The sequence below is a fragment of the Gnatocerus cornutus genome, unplaced genomic scaffold, assembly GCF_029298725.1.
Source record: "Gnatocerus cornutus isolate USDA-ARS CGAHR unplaced genomic scaffold, icGnaCorn1.1 ctg00000033.1, whole genome shotgun sequence".
Classification (NCBI taxonomy): domain Eukaryota; kingdom Metazoa; phylum Arthropoda; class Insecta; order Coleoptera; family Tenebrionidae; genus Gnatocerus; species Gnatocerus cornutus.
Genome location: NW_028275382.1, coordinates 1,789,516 through 1,816,345, shown reverse-complemented (window position 1 = coordinate 1,816,345; position 26,830 = coordinate 1,789,516). Strand labels below are relative to the sequence as shown.

The following is a 26,830-nucleotide window of genomic DNA, read 5'->3' as shown; positions in this document are numbered from 1 at the left end:
CAGCTAGCCTTAAGGCTAAGGTTTTCAGCAATTTTACAAAATTAACAATAGAACTGCTTTCAGAGCGAACTAATACCTCCGGTTGTAAATAAATCCTCTTACTACAAATGCGGAGGTAAAAATGTATCAAAATTCAAGACCTCTTTAGCAAGATCATTAAACCAACCAATGAAGCCAGAAGCTGTAGAAAACTACAGTAGTCGGAGTTTGCATTTAGCGACTCAAATAACATAATTATTCATTATGAAAGAAAAAACCCGTTTCCTTGGCTTTTTAAATTTGAGTAGAAAGTCTTAAGCAGATGTTTTTAGAACATTGTAAAAATGAAAAAATCTTCAATCCATAAAATAAGTCAAGAGCACACAATTGTTTTTGCAATTATAAGAAGAATGCATAGGGAAAGTAACAATAACCCGACAGTTCAACAATTTATGTCGACTTATAAAAAAAATAATTCCTTTGGAATTAAAAGCACACGCTGATGGGAATTGTATATCATTATTTTATATTGCAAAACCTTGAGTTCTGAATCCAGGATTAAAGTACTGGCTTCAAAACAGCAAAATAAAAAAAAATAAAGAATTAGTTATCACCGAAGATACTGCTCATACCGATGTATCAATCATGTCAAAACTTAAAAATTACTTATATTGCAAGTTTTGTAGTCAAATATTTATTTATAAAAAAATGAAAATGTCACAATTGAAAAAAAAAAAGTTTCAAGAAAACTCAACAATAAAGCTTCACTGATAGTAAAAAATAAGGGCGGATTGATATATCCATCAACTGATATAATCAGTAATTGTGAGACTGCAGAAAAATCAATTAAACGAATTGGTAAAAAGCGCTAATCAATTTTTAAAAATAAAATTTAATTTAATTTTTGCAAATAGCGGTTGTTTTACATTTTGAAATAGAAAGCAGCAAGTTAGTAGAAAAAAACTATTTTTAAGTCATTGTTACATTGTTACATTCGTATGACCAAGAACCTTTTGAAATTCATCGAATTTTAATTAATAAAAATTACGGCTGAAAAATATTCAAATATTAGGCTCAATTATACTGCAAATTATGTATGTTAGAATCCATGGTCGGGTTGTACTCCCTCCCACACTAGTGGGGGTAGAGAACCGGGCGGTCACCATCCCCTTGGCGGCGGAGTGAGAGTCCTGTGCAAGTGTCAAGACAGAAACATTTAACCACGGGGTAAAAGCTTTATAGGCGACTTTGGTTCTCAATTGATTTAGTGTGGGCATAAATCTAAGGAGGCGCCACATTCGACAAAACGTCAAATGTAGGTAATTCAGAATTCAAATTTAATGCTAAATTGTCATTAATTGACTGTCATAATCAAAGTCACAATCGTTCATGTTTATTTTGAAGATTTGTAGTCACAGTTTCACATCACCAGGCGTCAGAAGCTGTACACCATGGCACAGAAGCTAGAAAAACGGTTGAACCGGTTGTCCCGGAGTAGAAACTCCGCTAAAGCGGTGGCGAACACGGGGTTGCACAAGCAGTTAGAGCAGTTAACACCATTCCAGCAAAGGTTTTTTTTAAGCCAGAAGAAGATTGACGTTCGATGGCAAGGCAGATGCCATTGCTTTATGGAAGAGTGGTCCAAGGACGTACAATCTTTTATCAAAACTGTTTACGTTACCAACTGTCGGTACCTTAAAGACTGTACTTAACAAAATACCAGTCGAGCCAGGCATCTCAAAACCCAATTTTTAAGTGTTGCGGAAAAAAGTAGAAAAAAATGGGAGTTCGAATCTACTTTCTGACGAAATGTCGCTTTAACCGCATCTGGATTATTTAAATTATTCCGATTCAATAATGGGTTTTGCAGATGATGGCTGGGAACGCATCAACCTATCGGGTTTGCATTTTGCAAGTCCACAATGAAGACAGAAACAACAGTCCGCTACTTCAAGGCCATTGTAGAAGCAGCTAGTGATACTGGTTTGTGCATTGTCGCCGCAATTTGTGACCAGAGTACCACAAATGATAAGGTGATTGACATTCTCCTTGAACAAACACGACAGCAGCGCCAATCTGCCTCTTTAAGAGATGAAGGGGAACAAAATAATGTAATAATTGTGGAAAACCACAAAGCATGAGAAATAGTTTACTAACAAAAAATTTTAAGTTCAAGGAAGGTGACGAACAAATGGTGGCAAAATGGACTCACATTGTAAAAACATATGAATTGGACAAGAATAAACTTTCGGAAATTCATGTTCGTCCGAATTCGGTACAAAAAATGAAAGTGTCATTGTGTGCTCAGGTGTTTAACACATCGGTAGCTGCTGCTATGGTTTGGTTAAAGAGGTTTTATATACCACCTGATGCCAAACGGACTGCCGTTCTTTGTGCATTTCAGAATAGTCTTTTTGATAGTGTTAACGGAGGTTTTGGAAAGTGTGCTTGGACTCCTGTGCGTGGAAAAGTAGAATTGAAATCGCCTCATTTCGAGTGCTGGATAAAAGAGAAAAATTCTTTTTAAGTATGGAATTCATAAAATCAAAACCATCTGATGAAGCCCAACTTCCAGTTATGGATGGTTGGATTCGCACTCTGGATGGTTTTATATTGATAAAAAAAAAATCTAAACGAACTAGGTGTAGTCTTTTTCGGCTCGTGCTTTTAACCAGGACCCTTTAGAAAACCTTTTTGGTCAAATAAGACAATGTGGAGTGCGAAACACGAATCCATCTTGTTACGCATTTATTCCTTTTTACAAGACACTTCTTATTAGGAATTTTCAAACCTATCAACAACAACTGAACAACTCCAGGTGAACATTAGAGATTATTTACGTCAAACAAATGTTCAAAGTCGGAGGCAGACTGGGAGCGATCGGTGGTTTCCTCCACAAATTGATGACGAAGCTGAAGTGTCAACAGACACTAATGTTTTAGGTTATATAGGTGGATTTCTCATTCACGACATCTCCCCTGAGAAGTACAAATGTGAAATCTGCTTACGTAACTTAAAACATTAGAGAGAGCCGGATCTGCTTCATCATCGATTAGTGGAGTGAGGGAATGTGATGATGACAAGCCGCGGTTGCAGTATATGAACATTAATGTGATTAAAGTTTTACTCAAACTTTATAATCATTTGAAAATTCTAATTCCTTCCGCTGATCATCATGATCAAATTTCAGCTCGAGTGATTAGTCATCTACGAGAGACAATTGATTTTGATTTTCATGTATGTGACCACAGCGAGTCTCAATCAAAAGTGAACTTTATCATTTGTTTTTGAAAATATAAATTTTTAAGTATGTGAAACAGTTGAATAAGCTCGCTGCTAGTAAATCCAGATCCTTTGGAGAAAGAAATGCATCATATATTGTTTAAACTAGAAGTTAAACAGAAGAAGTTTGGGAATCCATGAGGGCCAAGCAACCCGGAAAATGTCACAGCAGTTGCTTAAGGTTTTTGTTTAAGCAGAAGAATCAGCAGGCGTGACATAACCGGGTCACTTGGTCAGCGGTAGCAAAACACTTTATTGTAACACATAATTAGTGTAATAGGAAAATTAACACCTATTTATTACAATTAAAGCATTACTTTTTTTTATTATAAATATTTCATACTGTAGTGTTTTTAATTATCAAAATTACAATTTATTCCCCAGTATAAACAGTTTAATCATCGCTCTGATGATGATGAAACGCGCGTCAGCATTTTTTGTCAAATTTGGTGTTTGGGGAATAAATTGTAATTTTGATAATTTGTCAACAACACCAAGAATTGATCCAATAAATTTTCTTTGTAGTGTTTTTGTACATTTTCGTGACAAAGTAGTTTTTAAAAATCGTCAATTAGTGTTTATTTTTGAGCAAAATAAATTGTAATAAATGGAAACAGGTGCACACAGCGTAGATTCCCAAATTGGCTAAAAAAATATTTTTGTTGGTGTTTAATGATGATGTTATTGAAAAATTTAAGACTAGTTTTAGTTAGGGTAAATTTGTTTTTTTGTCCATCAGATAACCCATAAGATACACAAACGTTTTTAGTAACGTTACTTGACGTTTGCTAGGTTAATATAACGTTAATAGGTTGCTATTAAAACGTTACACAAATGGTTAATTTGAAACGTCTAGTTAAATGACGTTACTATAACGTTTAAATTTAACACAGTGAAAATGTGAAAATGAAACGTTATATAAACGTTAGCAAGTAACGTTAAATAACACCATTGGTTTCAACGACTTAATTACGTTAAATTGTAATTATTTAATTAGCATTTATTGGAAATGTGAAAACACAACGTTACATAAACCTTTCGAACTAACGTTAAATCATTCCATTGGTTTCAACGTCGCATTGACGTCGTGCAGCGTTTGACAGTTGACAGCGATTGGAGGAAAAAAACAACCTAACTGACAGCGTTGGTGGATGCATGGTGGATGTATGTTTTCGAGTTTTAACGTGGTGTGTGAAGTATTTGTAGTGACAATTTTTTAGTTTTGTGTCTTTTTGAACATTATTTAGATTAGTTGGACAATATTTGTTTATTTACAACATTATTCTTTATACGTAGTGAGTGTGGTACTGATGGATTGTTCATCTTTGTAATTAAAGGATCTTTTAGATCTTTCGTGACGTGCAGGTGTCGAAATGGATTTAAGTGCTTATTACCATACACTTACTGCTCAACACCAAAACAGATATTTCTATTATATCTGTTGACCCATACACGATTAATGTGGATTCTTGTGATACAGATTTGGCTGTTTTTCCTAAAATATTGTATCCAGATATTGTAAATTATTTAGTATTTAAAACGAGCACATATACTATGGACCAAATGTGCGCGTGCAAAAGTCTTGAGGCATACAATCAATCTGTTTGTGGCTGGGTTCGAAAAGTCGGCGTGAAACATTTTGGTGAAAATATTTTAATATTAGGAAAGGTAATGCATGTGTAGTGTAATTTTAGACAATTGTCTATTTTTTTAAATGTTGCAGGTGATGCACTCACAGAGATTGCGAGAAAAACTTTTGTCGCCATGGATAATTGCAGAAAAAAATGGAAAAATAGTTGCAGGTCATTGTGACTGTATGGCTGGTTTGGGCGAAGTTTGCACCCACGTTGCTGCTGTCTTATTTAATATCGACGAACAAGCCAGGAAACAAGAGGAGGTGACGAAGACTGGAACAAAAGCATACTGGATGCCTCCCACCAATAAGCCCACTGCTCCAGAGTTGATAAGCAAGATAGATTTCAGAACTTCAAAGAGGAAAGTAACTGAAGATCTACCATTAACAAAAATGTCGAGAAAGGAATTGATTCGTTCTTTGAATGCAGATGAGAAAGAAGAGCTATTAAGGAATTTGTCTACAACAAGTGATAACACTGTTTCACATATAGTGACCCAGCCTTTTGCGAAAGAATTTTATGTAGAGATGAAAAAACAAAAAAGGAATTTCATCATGGGTCACTATAAGAGCGAAAATGAAAATAAGACTTTGGAGGAACTACAAGAAATAGGTAATGTTTCAAATATTGAACTTTTGTTAAATGATTACAATAATTATCTTTTTTAGGAGCTACGTTAGATCTGTCAATAACCTCAGATGATGCAAAGACTATAGAAGCTAAAACCAAAAAGCAAGCAAAAAGCAAGCTTAGGTTTTTATATCGGGCAGGGCGTATCACTGCATCAAAATTAAAGAGTTGCTGCAGAACTAAATTGGATAAGCCTTCAATTTCTTTGATTAGAGGAATTTGCTACCCAACGATGTACAGATTCAAAAGTAGAGCGTTAGAATATGGGTCTGTTCATGAAAAGGATGCATTCAAAGATTGCTATACTTTTCTTTCAAGAACGCACAGGAACTTGGAAATCCAACAACTTGGCTTTATTATAAATCCCAATTATCCGTATTTTGGACCCACACCTGACGGTCTGGTGGCATGCGAATGTTGTGAAATGGCCTTGTTAGAAATCAAATGCCCTTTCTGTGCAAAAACATCGGGTATACTGGATCAGATGGAACATACGAATTTTTATGTTGAGGTGAAGGAAGGAAAAGTGCATTTGAAACAAGACCATGCATATTTCTACCAAATTCAAATGCAGTTGGCAATTTGTGGTAGGAAAAAATGTTACCTTTGCATATGGTCGCAAAAAGATTTTATTGTAACAGAGGTGCTATACGATGAAAACTTCTGGAAAAGAGAGAGCAAAATTGCCAAAAACTTTTTTGATAAAGTAATTTTACCCGAAGTGTTAGGAAAGTATTTTACCAAAAGGCACGATGAACCCGAGACCCACGAAAACATTCAAGAAAATGAAGAGTGGGCTGGATTAAGTGATGAAGAGGAAGAAGCAGCGACAGTCGACAAGGAGTTGTATTGCTTGTGTCAACAAGAGTACGACAACCAAAGTGCAATGATTGCGTGCGATTCAGGACATTGCCGAATTGAGTGGTTCCACCTTCAATGTGTTGGTTTAACGCCTCAAGATTTAACAGGGCCAATTTGGATTTGCCCAGAGTGCCAACATTTAGCCAATGAGTAAACAAATACTTTCATTTAATATGTTTTATTTTAAAAGATAAAAAAAATCTATTTTCACATTTGTTTCAATTAAAATCATTTTAGTAGAAAATCACCAAAACAAAAAAACAAACTAAATAAAATAAACAAACTCTCATAATAATCTATTTGGTAAAAACAAATATAAAAAAATTGATAGAAATCTTGAACATGAATAACGCTAGGACATAAATTAACAAAAGCAGCACAGGTTGTAATTATTTTGTCAACAAGAGCAAATTCATCGTCTCTTTTTTTTAACTCCATTATAGGAAACACACCCGAAAATATTTTAAATTTTCCCTTCAATAGTCCTATTACTCTTTCCACATGGATTCGAACACTAGCTATTTTCCGAGTCATTTCGACATCAGGAGCATCAAGTTGTTTTCGACCTTTTAAAAATGAGGGATACATAACTCTGGCACAATATATTCTAACAGAGTCATCAATTGCAAAACCTCTGTCTGCAAGGACAAGATCACCTGGCGTTAGTTTTTACAGTTTATTTTTACTTGTGTACATTCCTGCCTTACCGCCGACAACACACTGCTAACTGCTAGTGGCAGCGGCTAGCGCATCCCCACCACACATCTCCGTCTGAATCAGTGTGGCGCTTTCCTGAATCAGTGTGAAACTGCATACGCAACAATTATTATCATTGCAGAAGAGCCCTATCTTCAAATACGGATACCTTAAACATCAAAAAACGTCGAGAAACGAATTTTATCATCGAAGTATTTTTAATCTCGACGAGAACTATGTATTTTAGTGTTTGTGTGTAATTTTAATTTAGTGTGATTAACCAATTAACAATTAACGAGAGACGAAAAAACGCCGGAAATGGACCCCGATTTGGCTGATCCTGGGAACATCCTATTGCAACTCCCTGAAAACGTTTTGAAGAAATTGTGGCAAGAAAGAAAAGAAGCTTTTTTTAAACTCCGTCATTTAGTGAAATTTCAAAAATCAAATCAAAACTTCTAATAATCTTTTAATTTTTTTTTCAACCAAGGTGAAGGCAGTAGAGGATCTGTTTTTTAGTGGTTTGGGAGATATTTAATAACTCGACCAGAATAAAATATTTTCACTTGAAAATATCAATTTATCTTCATTATTTATGTAAAAATATATCCTCTAAATTTTAATACATTCCATGCAGTAGTTTTGTTTAAAAAAAATCTCAAAAATCACCTTTAGGCGGTCACACTGGTTGTGCTCCTAAAAAGAAAACACGTTGGAACAACCAATCTTATGCAAAATGAATGGAAAAATCCCAAAAGTTAAAAAAAAGAAGAGAAAATTATTTGCCTTTTAAAATTTTGGAATATTGTGTAAGACGTTAAAAATGTGGTATTTGTAATAACGGTGATGACGTAACTGGGAGTCATTAATGTTGTAATTAAGAGCCCTTGGATTGGCTCAGTAACTTCTGCGCATCCCGGGATGGGGTGAATGACGTCAGAATGTGTGGCTTAAGGCAGTGAAGAATTGGCCGTTGGAGAAGAAGGTGGAAATTGAGCGTTGTGCGCGGTGCGGGGCCTGGATGGTTGATTTCCAGGATGCCTGGATGGCTGACTTCCAGGAAGTGTTCTGGATGGTAGATTTCCAGAATGCGCTGAGTGAGGGACATGTGGTGTCTGGATGGTTGACTTCCAGGCGGCCTGGATGGCTGACTTCCAGGAAGTGTTCTGGATGGTAGATTTCCAGAAGGCGAGGGGCTACATGTCGGGCTGGATGGCTTACTTCCAGAGAACTGGATGGATGACTTCCAGAGGGCCTGGATGGTTTACTTCCAGAAGGCCTGGATGGCTGACTTCCAGGTAGCGTGCTGGATGGTTAATTTCCAGTACGCGGGTGGGTACGGTAATGGTTGACTTTGCCGTACTCGAAGAAAGAAAAAGATGCCACGATGCTGCCAGGGCGTGGGTGCAGACCAGTCGTTCGAGTAACTCTCCAGGGTCGGAATAAGGACATGGGTGTCCTTCAGTTGCAGAAAAAGGGGTCAATGCCAGTAATCCGAGCCGCTATCCAGCGATGGGGCAGGGGGCGAAACTCCCCCGGTAAGTTAATCCATTATAAATGATTAAGGCCGATAAGGCAGGTGGCAATATGTTTTGTTGCGAGAATTCCGTGACTTCCCAGTTGTGCTAAGCCCGGACCTGACTAAATAAGGGTGTTCCGGAAGGGGTGAGTCAAGTAGCATTGTGTTGGTAGTTAGAAGTACCCTTTCAAGGAAAGAAAATGAGTACAACCCTGTAATGAGGGTTGGTTTCGTAAATTCAGCATTTAAGTGTAAAAAATCGAATTACAATTGCGAGAAAAAAACAACAGATGCCGACATAACCTTTCATGTAGCATAACAAAAATTAAAGATGTAATAAATGAGGATTTAAAAAGAAAATATGTATTGAAAAAAGCGATCTCAGGAAAGTTTCTTTAGCAAAAAATGTTACACAAAAAATGCTTATAGCCTTGTACTCCGCAAGTAAATCATAAGTATTAGAAAGAAATAAAGGGAAAGAAAGTCGATTTACAAGATGGTTGCGGATGTCTCCGCCTCAGTAAAAAAACAGAATGAGCAATATTCTAAGAGTTTGGAGAAAATTAAAAAGTTAGAAGAAGATGTAGAACATGAAAGCAAGAAATTAAATCTGGTCAATCAAATATTTTAAGATGCGGAAGAGGCGGATCCAGCGGCAGTATTTCTCTTGGACTTGATTAAAAATTATAAAAAGAAGAGTCTACGTTGGTGTGAGATATCAGTCCGAATGTGTACGGTTTGGAGATTTTCATCCCCAAAAGGCTATGAACATTGTCGAAGAAATATAATTAAATTGCCATCTAAATCCACATTATCGCGATATCTAGGCCACTCTAAAGGAAGCAATGATTTATGTAGACAACGTTTGATTGCTGAAATTTCAAATTTAGAAAAACCAGTTTGATGACATGTCTATTGTTGAGTACCACCGATTCGGGATCACCATCCCTCATCCCCTCCACCTGAGAGGGGAGGATCGTGGTCACCAACCGCCCGGAACAACAAAGACCCATTACGTTTTCAAATTTCAAACTTGTGAGATTATCCCTCAAGAAGTAAACAGTTCAAAACGCAAACATAGCATTTTATTTCAAAAAAGTTACGATCCGCTGCTCCTCATATTCACCCAACGAACATGATGGTCCTTCGAGCCGGATCAGCGGAAATTCATTAAAGAAAAGTGTTGTGTTAGTGATCTACATCCACATCAACCAAGTCGACTTCATTGAGGAAATCATCAGACAGACGGAGAGACATTGGCAGCAGGGAACCAGGTCAGTTCTCTTTTCTCATTCATCAATCTTGTATATTTTCTCGTACGGTCAAAATGCCGTCCCCACATGCATTCATAGACTTACTCAGAAATCTTGATGAACATGCTGATTTTATCGCCAATTCTGCTAATCACTCAAAAATCAATCAAATGAAACGCCGCATCGACGACTTGGGCGAAATTAAGGCGGAATTGAAAAAACTTGTCGCGGAATTGGGCGGTGATTCCGTTACCATCTCTATGGAAGAGGAATCGGTTTCAATCAAGTACAAATTCATAGAGGTACGGCAAAGAATTTACGACATTTGAAGCCAATTCGACGATGCTATTGAAGCAAATGCCAACAGTAGTTCTTCTAACACCTCCAACGGTAACAATTCACCTCAAATACCCGTTAAATTACCAACTATCGAGTTGCCGAAATTTAATGGAACATACGCCGAATGGTCGGGTTTCTTTGACACATTTCAAAGCTTAATTGATTCCAACAAGGCCTTAAGCGACGTTCAAAAACTCCACTACCTAAAAGCTTGCCTTAACGAAGAACCAAAAAAAACGTTGGATGCACTACAGACAAACGAAGTAAGCTACAAAATCGCGCTAGAATTATTAAAACAAAGATACGAAAACAAGCACCTTATCGTGAACAACCATATAAAAAATATATTCGATTTACCTCTTGCGCAAAAGAACGACGCCAAATAGTTAAGAACTTTATTAGATCAAACAATGATAAATTTGAACACTCTAGATAAATTGAGTCGTCCTGTAAGAGAATGGAGCGATTTACTTGTATACCTTTTATTGAATAAACTAGATCAGTTTTCGACACGCGCTTGGGAGGAATCCATCAAAAACGGGGAAATCCCCACGCACACCGAATTGCTAACATTTTTAGAAAAACGTTGTCAAACGATAGTCACTAGAAATGCACAATACGTCAATCAAAACACCAACAACCAGTAAAAATGCACAAGTCATTTTTAGCAATAGCCATAACTAAAAGCGCGTAGTTCATGTTGCACGCCAACAAAACGCAACCAATTTTTTTACTTGTTTCTATTGTAACCAAAGCCACAATATCTTTAATTGCCGAGAGTTTTTGTCTATCGAGCCAGCGTTGCGATCCCAACAAGTCAAAAATGCTCATAGGTGTTTAAATTGTTTGAAACTTCATCATGTCGCAAAAGAATGTAACTCTTCAAATTGTAAAATATGTAACAAAAAGCACCATACGTTGCTACACATTGAGCTTACGAAAAATTCCGAAAACAATGAACCTGAGCGTAATGATAATCAAGCCGATGTGTCATTATGCAATTTGTCGATTTCAAATAACGTTCTATTATCAACTGCCGTGATTGGGGTTAAGGGTCCTACCGGTAAGGTAAAAGATTGTCGCGCTCTTCTGGACATCGGGGGTCAATCCCATTTTATCACCGAACATTTGTGTCAATGGCTAAAGCTAAACATACAACTGTAGTGAGACAACCCCTTTCTCCCGTTGTTGTTCCCTAAAGGGGTACGTTTAGTCCCCGCCGTGTTGGCGGATGCGCTCGCGTGATCGTCACCGAAGGTAAATCAAACCTTCGCTTACCCTACGTTGTGTATTTTGATTAGGGGTAGCTAATTACCCCTTTTCCTTTTATTCCCGACATCGAAGGATGCTCGGGGTCGAAATTCAGGATCCTCAGCGTTCCCGCAAAGTAGCACCACACACCAAAGGAGGGGGTTCACCCATTTAAAAGCAGCAATACATATCAAGGAGTTTATTGACACACATCAATTAAATTTACAGGGCCAAATCTTAAGTCCGAAATCCTAGATCCGGAAGACAATAACATGCAACATGAACAATACAGATGATAATAATATGGGCCAGAGCAGAGGGGGTTATGTCGCCTCACTCAAGCAACACGTCTAAGTTAACTCCTGCACGACGCGGGGTGGCGCAAGTAAGTCCATTGGCGGATTTCCTCTTCGGAAATATAGAAGAGATTTCCGCTTACTCAACAGAGTTCTGGGCACCTTGAATAGATTTCCCAAAAATAATACCTTTTTCAACTACCCCTAACTTCAGGTCTCTTGATGCGCTTCGATTTCCAGACAAATTTTGACACTTCGAACTTACACCGTACTTAGACATGGGCGCCGCGGATTTTTAGGCAATAAGTGTTTAGTTAACGGTTGGTTTACATCGCAGGTTTTTAGATTACGCTCTAGCTAGACGGTCCAAGTACGGTCTAAGATTGGCAAGAACGCCCCACGCGAGCAAAGTCCAGAATTCGACTCGTAGCAAAATACACCGAATGTACGACAAACGAAGCTCGGAATATGCAAACTGAATTTGCGAACAAATGACCAGTGGATTACAGTTAACTGAGGGATCCGTTTCTGTGCTTGAATGTTTTTGTTTCCTCCCACGATGTTAAAGTAAAGGTGGCTCTCGTAAGAGCGAGAACCCGTACGATTCACGACACGGGCCCCCATATAAATAAGTTTTTTTCATCTCAGAACTGCACTTTCAGGTCCCCCCGGACCCCTATTCCAAACAACGTTTGCGTTAGCTAAAACCCGTTCAAGAACGATAACGAAATTCATTTGCTGGTGGTTTTGTGCTTTTTTCAAATCTTTGGTTTCTCGATATTTTTGTTTAGTGTAAAATTCGTTAAATCGTTAATTACGTTGGGGATTTCGTCAAATCCACGGTCCTGTATGTATTCACGCTTTCGCGTGGTTCCCCGACTTCTCTCGACCGATGTAGTAGTTTAGTTATTTTCTAACCGCGAACCCACGCCTCAAGCCCGCGCAATTTGTAATCAAAATCTTACCTTGGCGCTGGGGCACCCGGAAACTCCGACTAAGGGATGGGAACACCCACTGCACTCTTTCCCACTCGGTGAGGTTAACGCGTTTAAAGTTTGTTATGCACAAAGAAAAAAAAATTACAAAAACTAGAAAACGATTAATACAGCACAAACACCCAGAAATCTAAATGAAACAATTTAAATTTAAGTGCCCGGCACAAGAAAATTCACTAGCACGGAATTACTTCGATAAAACAGATCGTCACCCGAAAGTACGACTGAAGCAATCAAAGATCGTCTAATGACTGACTCTTCTTCCCTAATTTTCGGTTTTTAAGAAACGGCTCAGCCGGATTTGCTCGCGCATTTTAGTTTTGACTTGTGTTTCCCTATTGGACGCTTGGGGGTGGTTTCGGTTCGCGCTCATCCCCCACTCTCTTAGCACATATGCAAATTAATTACCCATTATTTAATTATTACGTTCATATCGGTAATTGAAGCCATCGCAAGACACCTTTATGTTGTATTCAACTAGGCATCACCGATATAAAAAAATAATGAAAGTTCTACGATGAAGTTGACCCGTTTGCTGTTAAATGTTTTTGTTAATTTGTTGAAAATTATTTAATTATTTTATACCTGACCAAATCAACAACAAACGTGGTCTTCGGCCCTGTTTCGTTTATTACAATTATGCGTAAACCTAATTTAACTCTGATTAAGAAATTGAGATAAGTGTTTCGGCCGTTTCGACCTAGATGGCACTCTCGGGATGATTTGTGAAATCAGAAATCCCTTTTTCTAAATTTCCCTTATCAGATCTATTTTCCTGAAATTTCCATGCTCTAGTTCTATGTTAGTAAATTTAGCGGTGTCGACTAAGGTAGTTCGGACAATGGTTTCTAAAGGCTTAACCAGATTTTGAATAGAACAGTTATTACTTGTTTGATTTAAATCTAAACGACACTAATCATTCTAAACAATCATTCGCAACAAAGGCCCTAACTAATAATCTTGTAAAGAATTGACACAAAATTAAAATCTCCTAATTAAATCAATTTATGCTGAATTATGGTTGACTTCCGCTGCTAAAAGGGTTAGTAACTATATCGAGGGTGGTATCAAAATGTAGAGAAACTCTTCGCGAGATCTGTTGGAATCGCGTTGTCCCGATGAATGGTTGATTATGATCTTAATTCGCGAATTTTACAAATTACGGTTTTGGTCACGTAGCCCCCGAAATCAGATACCTCCCGAACACATGTGGTTTCGCTCTGTCCGCGCGGCCTTTTAACCACTTATCTGGTTATCTCATTATCTCCTAGATTATGCTTGCCAAAGCGTGTGACTTTTCTTCTTTAAAGTTGGCCAATTAATTAGTGCACTTTGATCACGTTACTTTTCCAACGGTACCGGACGAATTTTCACGGGTTAATTTTGATTGTGCGGCCCCCGGCGCTGCCGGTACTACACGTTCCCAACATTTAGTTTCATTTATTTAATTTCCCTTTTAAATAATCCTAATTTCGATGTCAGCTAATCGTGGTTACGTCATCTAACGTTCCTGTAACCAAATTTTACTCGGATTGTCTTTATTTCCTGGGAAGCAGGCAAAAACGATTTAAATTTCTTTGTTTGAATAGACGCGGGCTGTTTCTCGATTTATCACAACTAAAAAGGGCCACTGTAGCAAACGCTTTCAAGGACTCAGTTCTCGGGAATCTTTAACACGGTTAATAAGTGGATGGCAAATTTATGGTGCTCGACCCGCACCTCCCCCAACACGTGTGGCGTCGGCGGTGGGAACCGTGTTCACCCTACATTCCGATACCGGGTACATAGATTTTAATTCGTTTCGTACAATTTTTTATTTGAACGCGAGCGCGGTAACTTCTTCTTTTTCCTACGTCGTACCTGTAATCGTTTATTTATTTGGGGCGCTCACCACACAACCGATCGAAATGGCTATCATCGGAATCAACAGTCATACCAAAATAAGTAGAGCCGCGAATGTTGAGATCTTCAGCAAAACGTCAAATTTCAACTCAAATGTTCAATGTTTAATTTTAACGAAAATTACCGAACCGTTACCATCAGGCAGTGTGAATCTTAAAAACCTAAGAATTCCAAAAAACACCACGCTAGCTGATCCAAAATTCCATGTTTCAGCCCCGGTAGACATGTTAATCGGTGCTGAATTATTTTTAAATTTGTTGGAAGCCGGAAAAATAGTTCTCGGAAAAAAACCAACCAATTCTACAGAATACTGTTTTCGGGTACATTCTTGGTGGTTCCGTGGGACCGAGAAAAAACCCAACCGTAACATCCTGCAATAAAGTGACCCTTGAAACAATCGTCAGTAAATTTTGGGAATTGGAGGCATTCGAAACGGACGCAGAACAAAAAAGCAATAACCATTCAAACGCAGCTGAAACGCATTTTTCCCAAACAACAAGTCGGTTACCGGATGGGCGATTTATGGTCAAACTTTCGTTCTCGGAAAATCCCAACGTTTTGGGCAAATCAAAGGACACCGCCACTTATCGGTTACTCGCGATGGAAAGGAAGCGAAAAAATAACCCTAATTTAGACAAAGAATACATCGCATTTATGCGAGAGTACATCAATCTCGGTCACATGCAACTCGTACCTAACGATAACCAAGAAAGATCCTTCTATTTACCGCACAGTTGCGTAATCAATGAAAATAGCGTAACCACAAAATACCGGGTTGTCTTCGACGGGTCTTCTAAAACTAGTACAAATCTCAGTCTAAACGACATCATAATGGCCGGGCCAAATCTGCAAAAGGATCTGTTCAGCGTGCTTGTTCAATTTAGGTTGCCGCAATTCGTACTAATCGCCGATATCTCGAAAATGTACCGCTGCATTCAAATTCATCCAGACGATAGAAAGTATCAAAAAATCCTGTGGCGTGAAACTTCGGAAGCCCCAATTGAAACGTTTAAACTAAACACGGTAACGTATGGGCTAACTTCTTCTACGTTTCAAGCGATAAAATGCGTTCAACAGTTGGGCTCCGATCACAAAGTCGAGTTTCCTTTAGCAAATCAAATTATAAACAACTCATTTTATGTTGATGATGCACTGTTCGGTGCTGATTCCGTGGATCAGCTAATCAAAATGAAAGAGGAGCTAAAGTCAGTACTAGCAAAAGGGGGATTCAAATTAAACAAGTGGGCATCAAACGGTCCAGACGCGTTAACGCACGAGAGACATGCGTCAAATCAAAACTGCCTTATATTCGACAAACAAGCAGAGAACAAAACTCTGGGTTTGAACTGGAAGAATACAAACGACTCATTTTCATTCACGAACCTTCCATTTTCACTCACAAAGCCCACAAAACGTTCAGTAATGAGTGCCATAGCGCGGTTATTTGACCCTATGGGCTTGATTAATCCGGTAATCACAAGAGCAAAAATTATCATGCAAGAATTATGGGTATCAAAAATTGGCTGGGATGACGAACTTCCCGACGCCATCAACAAAAAATGGACAACTTTCGTTCGCGAGTTAACATCCCTCCCTAAATTAGAGTTCAATCAAAACGTTATTTGTCGCGACGCAAACCATATTAAAATGCACGGATTTTGTGACAGCTCTGAGAAGGTTGTGTCATTTTTATCCGAACGATAGATACAAACTCAGAAGTACATGTACGATTGCTGTGTGCAAAGTCGCGAGTCGCACCTCTAAAGACAGTATCTTTACCGCGTCTTGAACTGTGCGGGGCAGTGTTGCTAGCGCAATTAGTCGCGAAAGTATCAAAAATTCTAAATTTATCGCCTCAGCAGTGCCACTATTGGACAGATTCCCAAATAGTGTTAGCATGGTTATCGGCGGAACCTCAAAAGTGGAAAACCTTTGTATCAAATCGGGTATCTGAAATCCAACAATTAAGCCAAATCGAACATTGGCGCCATGTAAAGGGTTCCGAAAACCCTGCTGACATAATCACGCGCGGAGCCTACCCAAACGAGTTGGGAAAAAATCCTTTATGGTTTGACGGTCCTTCATGGTTGCGCGGGGTCAAAATCCCTTATGTAAATACACCACATGTAAATAATGTAAATAAAGACGTAATCATAGAAAGAAAAACCATCACTGCAGTTAACATTACACAAAACGATCATAATTCATTACTCTTAAAAAGTCGTTCTACCTTTGTTAAACTTCAAAGGACGGTCGCATATTGGCGACGATTCATAGAAAATTCGCTAAATGCTGTCAAAAATCAACCGAAATTAAGAGGAAATCTCACCGAAAGGGAATTGCACGAACCAAAAATCAAAATAATTCAACTATTGCAGCAAGAAGTGTTTGCGACCGAAATCAAACAGCTCGAAAAGAAATTAAACATCACGAACAGTTCAATAACTTCATTAAACCCTTTTTTAGACGAAAATCATATAATTAGGGTGGGAGGTCGCTTAAGTAATGCTAACTTGCAATACGAAACAAAATTCCCAATTCTTTTACCTAAGCATTTCGTAACCGAATTAATCATTAAGGAAGCTCACCTTAATCAGCTTCACGCAGGTCAGATAGGGACATTGTCTCAAGTACGCGAAAAATATTGGCCCATAGCTGGTCGCAGCCAGACTCGGAAGGTCATTCGCAATTGTATTAATTGCTTCCGAGTAAATCCTAAACCTTTTTCTCAAATCATGGGAAATCTGCCTATTCAGCGTATAAGTTCCACTCGACCTTTTCTAAAAGTTGGTGTTGATTTCGGCGGACCTATACTCATTAAGGAAGGTAGGGGGAGAGGAAGAAGAACTGTAAAGTCGTACATTTGTCTTTTCGTTTGCTTAAGTACTAAAGCCGTGCATCTAGAATTAGTAGGTGACCTGACAACCGATTCGTTTTTAAATTCACTGAAACGGATGATATCCCGTAGAGGAAACGTGTCATATATAGTAAGCGACAACGCCACTAATTTCGTAGGAGCCCAACGCGAACTGGGCCAATTTTTAAAAAATCCTGAATTGCCGCGAAAGTTAAGAGAGTCTGAGATTTTCTGGCAGTTCATCCTCCCACGCGCGCCAAACTTTGCGGGATTAGCAGAAGCTGGCATAAAATCTGTTAAGGGACACATCAAACGTGTCATTGGAGAAAATCATTTGTCGTACGAGGAAATGTGCACGTTGTTAGTGAGAATAGAGGCTGTCCTAAATTCTCGTCCTCTTACCCCCCTGTCCGCCGACCCAAATGACTTTAAGGCACTGACTCCGGGCCATTTTCTAATTGACCATGCTTTGACGGCACCCACAGAAAAGGACCACACAGACATCAACACCAATAGGTTATCCCGATGGCAACTCATAGAGGCCTGCCGGCAAAGTTTCTGGAAGCGATGGTCCAGGGAGTACCTTACGACACTACACGGCCGATCTAAATGGCAGAAAACATCCAGCCACGTCCCCGAACTAGGATCACTAGTTTTAATCAAAGAAGACAACCTACCTCCTCTGCAGTGGCGTCTGGGACGTGTAGTGAGTGTGCATCCAGGCAAAGACAATTTAGTGCGAGTGGTGTCGATTAAGTGTAAAAACGGCACGATAAAGCGAGCCATTACGAAGATTTGCGCGTTGCCTACAGAGGATTAAGATCCATACGTAAAATCGGGCGTGTGCTATATTTTTTTATTTTCTAGTTTCCTTTTGGTATTATATAATGCATGTTAGCTTATAAGTTGTACATATTAATTTAAGTTTGTATATATTTTATTTTAAAGCCTTACATAATTTGCTTGTATCAATTCATTGCATCATTTCAGTGTTCTTCTTTAACTTGCAACCTCTTATCACATTCTTTAAAACAACTTAGTGGTTTTAAGACGGGGGGTTATGTTGAGTACCACCGATTCGGGATCACCATCCCTCATCCCCTCCACCTGAGAGGGGAGGATCGTGGTCACCAACCGCCCGGAACAACTAAGACCCATTACGTTTTCAAATTTCAAACTTGTAAGATTATCCCTCAAGAAGTAAACAGTTCAAAACGCAAACATAGCATTTTATTTCAAAAAAGTTACGATCCGCTGCTCCTCATATTCACCCAACGAACATCTATTAAAGAAAAACTACATTATAATAGAGCGGAAGATCAAATATATGGGCTAGATACTACGAAAAATGGACCGATCGGTAAGAAACCTCAGATAGCCAATCAAATGCTCTGTTTTGTGGTTCATGGGTTATCCACGAAGTATACTATTCCAGCAGGGTACTTCTTTCACGCAAAATTAACCACAGCACAGTTTACTGCTTTAACTTTAAGCATTTTGAAGCTTTTAAGTGATTGTGGTTTTATCGTTTTGCGACTCGTTACTGACAATCACGCTTCGAATATTGCCTTGTTCAAAAATCTTTCTGGTGGTGAACTGAAAAATTATATTGATCATCCAATTTTGACACACATTCCGCTCTTTCTAAATTTTGATTATTGTCATATTATCAAAAATGCTCGATCCTTATTTCTCGACCACGATATGTATTCTACTGACGGCGTTATTTCTTAAAATTTCTTGAAAAAATTGCATCAACTTCAACAAGGATTGCCGATAAAACCAGTCAGATATTTAACCAAAAAACATTTGTTCCCTACAAATTTCGATAAAATGAATGTTCTACGAGCAGAACAAGTCTTTTCACCACCTGTAACGGCATCAATCAAATTTTTGATGGAGGAAGAACACCAAGAATTTCAAGATTCGGGCGGTACCATTTGCTACATGGAAAATATGTATCGATTCTTCCAAGTACACAATGTGACAAATTGAACACATTACATTCGTTCTTTAAACAGCGACGTTGCACCCTATGTCGATGTAACGGATGAAAGACTCCAGTGGTTGGATGAAACATTTCCAAATTATATTGATGACATTCAGCAGACTTCAGAGAGTGCGGGAGTTCGTGGCCTTTCAAAAGAAACAGCACGAGCCTTTGCATCAAATTTCTCTTGGAGCAAGTAGGATTTTACTACGTCCTCACGCGTTCTTTTAGCTCTGACGCTGTCGAGGCTATGTTTTCACATGTTCCGATTAAAGGAGGCTCTAATGATACAACCGATGCCAGAGCGGCTGAATACGCTCTCAGGCAAATTCTGCGTTGTGGTAATGTCAAGGCGTCCACGTCTTCTAATATTGCAAGTAACATTGATTATACCAGCTCAGCAGCTATGGTATCATCTACGGATGAAGAAGAAGAACAGAATAAACAGTTGTTGGTATTACCAGAAACGTTAAATTTCCACATCCAACGATTATCTTCGCAAATAGCTACAGATGAAAGCATTTATGCGGCATCAGTGGCGTTCGTTGCTGAATATATCATTAAAAAAATTGATAAATTAATTCACTGCGATAATTGTTTAACCCCACTACTGTGCACTGCAATTCCAGGGCCGCTAATGAAACTCATTATGTTACAAGACCACGGAAAGCTGAATTATCCTAGTTCTAAATTTGTCGGAATTCTTAAACACTTATCAGATCTTGTTCCTCAAATTTTACCTTTCATCAAACACATAAAAGCTGGTAGACAGTTAAGTGAAATCCTTGGGCCTCCTCTAAAACAAAACCCTCTTTTTAACGGCGTCGATCATAAAAATGAATTATGTGACCTTATTGTCCACTCCATTGCAAAGCCTATTTTGGATAACATCTGCAGAGAAAATACAGATAATCTGAAGAAAAAATCTATAACCTTTAAGCCCACAAGTAGAAAAGTTTTGAAGTTGTGAGTTTCGTTGATTTTTCCCTTTTTCTTTACCATTGTGTTCCTGTTTACTTTATATTATGTACTCCAAATAAATATTGGTGGTCAAGCGTGCTTGTTAATTTACTTTTTCTTTGTTTGTTCAAAAACTACTTTCATGTAGCAGACATATAGTAATTTATTAACATACAGCTAGTCCATGGGCTAGTTCTTTATGATATCTATACAGAATGTGTGGATTTTTATTCCCAGAACGAGCAAAATAACAATTTTAGCTAAAAAAAACTTTCGGAACGAGAAAATTTATTAAAATACTTACATTGCTGTTAAGCTATGAGCAATAATTGTCCAGAATAACAAACTTAAATATAAGAAAGGCGTCTTTTTAGACTGAAATTATTGAATAAAAAAATTCTTCAGGTAATTCTGACAGCAAAGTGTCATTTTGATAGTCAAATAACGTTTATTAGTGAAAACGTGTACCAATAGATGCCTGCACTCACCGTATGCAATCAAAGTCATTTTACAACAATGAAAAATTATCCTTTGAGACGGCCAAATATTAAGATTCAGTGGGCCATGTACCGACATTACCCCCAATTTTATAATTATTTGGGTAAAATCAAAGCGACAAACTGCTGTAAAGTGCAACAAAGACGTGTTGAATTATTGAAAATGAACATGCCTAGTAGTGCTGCTGCAACAACATCAAAAACCACATTAAACCAAATTGTGAAGTTACACATGCCGAAACTGCAAATGTAAAGAAAATATGAACTTTTTTGAAGGATTCATGAATATTTACAATTATTCAGTTATTAAATCAATAAATCATAAATAAAAATGAATTAACTTGTAAATTTAGTGATGTCGCCTAAACAATCTTGTGTGTAACACGGCCAAAAAGTGCTATTTTGCCCTCGCCTTCTTTTTGGCCTCGACTGTCGCCTCGGCAATTAAAAAAAGGCAAGGCCAAAAAAGACACACTTTTTGGTCTTGTTACACAAATAACTCTTTTGAAAGACTAATTTGACAGTTGGAAAAATAGCCTGTTAAATTTGATATTGTTCTGTACCAAAAGAAGATTTGGTGAAATCGGAGCAAGTGCACTGCTTTTGCCCCTATGGCGAAGGAACTGAAGCACGACAAAGACATCATTTTTGCACCACCATACAACCATCTACTTGATCGGAAAACTAGAAAAGCTTTGGGTCTGGAGTTATCAAACAATATCGTCGTTTTTGACGAAGGTCACAACATTGAGGCTTGTGAAGAGTCGGCATACATCCAGCTTAAATCCTCCGATGTCACTCTTTGTGATGAGGAAGTAATGTCGGCAACGAAAGCCCTTAGTAAGACGCCAATTTTGGATTATAACGGGAGAGAAATCCCTAAAGACTTTCTCGCTGTAGAGCTTTCCGCCATGAAAGACATTTTTCTTAATTTCGAAAAAGCTTTGAACACCATCGTAATCAAGACTTCGTTTAACGAAGGCACATATTTATTATTAAAAAAAGGTGAGACTTATTGAGCGTCTATATAAAAAATATATTTTAAATATAAAAATAAAAAGTAAGAAAATAGATAACTAAACTGCTAAATTGAAAAAAAAGATGTGAATATGTTTTTTGAATGAACCTACTGTTTGGCTACACACAGCAATGCTTGGTAAATCATTCCATCTTTGAAATGACTGGTTGGTTATAAATAATTGTCTGACGATAGTTTTAAAAGGTTCTTTTTTGTCGGAGAAAAGCAGTTTGCCATTGCAAATAGTTGTTCCACTTTTAACACACGCGCAAAAACACGCCAATGACGCGCTCGCAAAAGCAAGACCAGTGGTTAAAAATATTAATTTATAAAAATTATATCACTTACCCTGCAAAAACTAGACGATTGATTAGGAAACAAATTTCACTAGTGTAAGACGTCAAAATTGGAGCACCACCAGAACGATCCCCGATGAAGAAAAAGACAATCTACTGTTTCAAATGCAACGAGAAAGGGCACGTTTGTACTAACTGCCCAAACAAAGGAAGAAAAAGTGGTGAATTTAATTAGTGTTTTCTTTTGAGTGTAATGTTAAGTTAAAAACAAAATAAAAAGGCCTTGAAGTGGAAAACACATCAATACAAATTTTAAATAAATAATTTAACGTAAATGGACTGTGAGCATTTCTTATTGTCATGATGGTGTAGAAAGTGAGAAAATGATTTTCCGCAGATCTAGTGACAATGTAAACAGCATGCATTTGTAGATTAGAGCACTAGTGTTGCAATTTAGCAAACTTAGAAGCATTGGGATGTTTAGTTGATTAAGAAGTAGTAATAAGTTGAATTACTGTATCTCGGGACGAGCTAATGTCAGGATGGACGAATTGTAAGACGTTTAAAATTGGGACGAAGGTAGCAACATTAATGTGAATAAACCCCCCCCGCTAACATATTTATGTTTTATTTGACCTTGACTGATTTGTTCCCTTTAAGCTATTTGAGGGAAATATCTTTAGTCGTGATTAAGTGCGCTTGGGCGTCTGTGTCGTACTGGCCCATTACGGAGTTGTTAGCTCTACGTCGTTCTGAGCAAGTGTATTCCTCAGTGTTAACCCTTTCCTTCATGGGCTTGGGCCCCTGGCAGACTCGTGTAAGTTGGAATGGCAGAGCGAGTATAATTCACTATGCTATAAAACCCTTGGCAGACATCTAGATGTAATTCTTGAGCAGTGGGTCTCTCCTGAGGGGGGGAGGTCCAGGTGAGGCAGACTTTAGCTCATGTAATGGAGAATCCGAAAGGGTTCTCGTGGGCACACAATGCAAATGACGAGAATGTACGGCGGACGTGTTGGAGGGGTCCCTGTGTCCTGTCGCCGGGACGCCGCTTAGTACATGGGTGTGATGGGGATGTACCCCCATTACCTTGGTGGCTGGAACTCTCACACACTTCGTGAGTTGATGCCGCGGGCTGTACATCCCCGAACTATACACCTTTCAGCTATTACGTCGTTAACCAGGAGGTCATCTCCAGAGCCTAGCATCGTTTGGGGCAAGGGGGTGGAACAGCCCTGGTGAGTGTACCTTTCTTTCCTATCCATAATTACAGATAAACAGGTGTTGTTATCTCTTGTTTCGACTCAATCAATGTGGGCCCAATTCTGGTGGGTCCGGTCCTGACTAAATGCACCGATAGGGTGGTTCAGATGTTCTGGTGAGTCGATTAGTAGTTTTGATTGGCCGTAGCTAGTACCTGTTAATTAATTTGCGATAATCATCGTACCAGTAATGGTCTCACACTAGTGGCAAGAGTTAATTTAGCTGATTTCAAGGATACTATCTTGAAAGAAACCTACATTTTTGAACTGTTAGCAAAAGTCGGGGTAAGTTAAATAGTCTTGTACAACATTTTTTCAAAAATTGCGCTGTGTATAACCGGCTTTCAAAGTAGGTGCCTATTATTAGTAGTTTAGTTAACGCCCTATTAGTAGTTTAAGTTTCCATTTTGGCCGCCACTGCACAAAAAACTTCACTTTCTTGCAGATCACCGACACGAATTTGGTATCAATTCGTACCCTAATTGACAAAATCGTCCAATTTTTGACGACCGTAGACGAAGGCCCTCTTGGACGCAAAGCCGCAGGGCTACAATTATTTACCGATTTATTATCGATGACTTTTGCCAGCTCGTCTGTGAAGTTTAGAGAAAACTTGCGCAAGTCATACAAAGTGAGTTGAATTTTCTGTTGTTTTGTGGTAAGTTTCCTTTCCAGGTGTATGTCGGAATAGAGGAGAGCTCACCTAACGCAACTTCTAAAAACAGAGTCTTAAAGCTGTTGGTGTTTTAGCCCCGGATTCGGGTAATTTCTCTCAGATAATAATCCCCATTTTTAATTTTCGGTTTTAGAATGAATATGTTAATGGAGCAAGGGGTCCTCTATGTGATTGTCACCAATGGGACTTTAGCCCCCTTGACACCACTAAAGACAAAGACATTTTTCTTAATTTCGAAAAAACGAAGGTCCATATTTTGAAGGAATTTACATTTTGGGGTAGAGAAAACAATTACACACCTAAAGAAGAATTTGAGGTTTCCCAAAATGTGAAAGAAAGTAAAGAACTACGACTACGACTGAAACCAAAACTGGAGCAGCTCCGACACCTTCATGTCGACCAGCAACCCCATGGAATGGAATCGAAAAACGAGGACTTGATACACTAACAGCGGAAAACGAAGAATTATACGGAAAAGCAAGGGCCGCAATCTACAAAAATTAAATTAAGAAAATTTAGATTTATCCCCACGGTCACTCTTGACGGCATGCGCTGACAAATGAGCACTTTTCTCCAAACAGGGGTGCGGGAAGACACTTCAAGTGCCACAAAATCGCAGCCGCAAACCAATCACCGCTTTCACCATACCACACAGAGGGCTGTTTCAATTCAAAGTCCTTCCATTTGCGTTACACTCGAGACCAGCGACCTTTCAGAGATTACTGGTCCGATTAATTGGACCTGAAATAGAGTCAAGAGCCTTCGCCTATCTAGACGATATCATAGTCCTGGGTCGAACCTTAGAAGAACACCTGGAAAATTTAGAAAAAGTCCGAGCTGCTAAGTTAATTCCAAATAGGGAGAAATGTAATTTTTTTCAAGAATCAATTAAGTATCTTGGGCATGTCGGGTCGAAAGATGGCATCTCAACAGACCCAGTCGTCTATGACCTTGAAGACGCTCGCACTGGCAGTAAATACACAAATACGTATATCAAGGAAATCAAGCCCTTTTTCTCGGAAAACACGAGACAAACTAGGCAAAATGGCGGCGCAACTATTCGAGTCAGGAAAGTTGGCTGGAATTAGCAACGTCGCCCCTACCCACAACTCCCCGAGACGCCAAGCGAACTGCCAATACCTGCGATCGTCTCGCCTCTGCCAGCTACACCAGGGACCACCAACACCGCCGTCAACATCCCAGGACCTCCACCAGTTAGTAGAAGAGATAGCAGCGGCCGGTCTGGCAATAGATACCAATACAGCAAACAATCGACTCGCTATGCGATGAGCTGGGAATCGTGAGGAGACCGCCACTTCCGTCAACACCAAAGCTACCAAACAAGATAGCCGACATATCCCTTCCGCCAACTACCCCAGACCTCTGGTGCCAAATCCCGTTGTGGAAACTAAGAGCAGCGAATCAACCAAAACCAAAAACCGTAATAATCAATCGGAAAATAATGATAATTTAAGTTCACAATCAAATTTTCTATTAATTTTGTACAAAAATTTGAGGTTAACTTACTGAAAATATATTTATTTAGTGATTGTTTGATCGTCGTAACTGATAAGAGCATTCCGAAATAAAAAATTGTTTCCCGGAAGGAATGCCCACCAGCAGTTGTTTTTGGCTTAAAAACCAAAGAACACCTCCTCCAAGTAAGGGGGTGCGTAACCAAGCGCCGAAAAATTCAAACAGAGCGCTCTGAAAACCTTGTAGAAGCATCTAGAAATCAATTGGAACAAGACTGCCCTTCATGTTACCCAGAGTCGCCTTTCAAATGATTTCCGAAAACAACTTCAAGTCGCCACTCTTAACCAATCAATTTCAATCGTCAAAACATTCAAAAAAACCTCGGCCAAACCCACAATTGCCACCTCCAACAAACCACATCTGTCAGTTGTAATTCGCAATGTCGACGACGAAGCTTTGAATGGCTCTTAAAGCCCACAACTTGTCAGTCATCATAGTCTGGCGGATTCGTTCCAGGAAGTCTGGCAACTTCACGAAAGTGATGCGTGTTAAATAACTTATAATTAGTAAATTAGTTAAATAGTTGATTCATAAATTTTTATCTGTAGCGCTGACAAGTTAAAAGATGGATCAACCAGAGTCAAGAAATTGCGGACTGGCCTTTGCAAATGCAAAGATCCGGTAGACCTCGAGTAACCACCGAAAAAGAAGACGGTCATATACAAAATTTTAAATCCAAAGTAAAGGTTTGTAAATCCTTTTACAGACACGATTACCATCCGCCAACTGTTAAATTTAAACTGTTCCACAACAACTGTAAAAAGGAGACTCTATCAGGAGGGCTTTCATTCTCTAAAACCAGCCAGAAAAATTGTATTGACAGAGGCAGGCAGAAGCGCGTCTAAATTTTTGCCGCATCAATTTTAACCGAAATTGGGGTAAAGTAATTTTTCTGTAAAAACATTTTCATCTGTGGATGCACTAACTGTATTGTAGCGACGAAACAATACACGCTACGCACCACAACATGTCGTATTTAATTAATTAATTCCTGGTCAAATCAAGAGAAAAAGTATTCTTAGTTATTGAACGTGTCAAGTTTTATCTTCATATTTTTAGAGGCAATGGTGCTGTCAATTTTTAACACAGACACTGCAACTT

At 38.6% G+C, this 26,830-nt stretch overlaps 2 protein-coding genes across 2 annotated transcripts; both read left to right on the top strand.

Annotated features, from left to right (window-relative positions):
• The first annotated feature begins 14,861 nt into the window (after positions 1-14,861).
• LOC148166057 (uncharacterized) lies at positions 14,862-15,541 on the top strand. The gene is made up of 3 exons (XM_088049465.1): positions 14,862-14,912; positions 14,944-15,439; positions 15,504-15,541. The coding sequence occupies exons 1-3, from the start codon at positions 14,862-14,864 to the stop codon at positions 15,539-15,541; spliced, it is 585 nt and encodes a 194-aa protein (XP_087905591.1).
• A 17-nt stretch (positions 15,542-15,558) lies between these two features.
• Positions 15,559-18,314, top strand: LOC148166056 (uncharacterized). The gene is made up of 3 exons (XM_088049464.1): positions 15,559-15,616; positions 15,734-16,297; positions 16,342-18,314. The coding sequence occupies exons 1-3, from the start codon at positions 15,559-15,561 to the stop codon at positions 18,312-18,314; spliced, it is 2,595 nt and encodes an 864-aa protein (XP_087905590.1).
• The last annotated feature ends 8,516 nt before the right edge of the window (positions 18,315-26,830 follow it).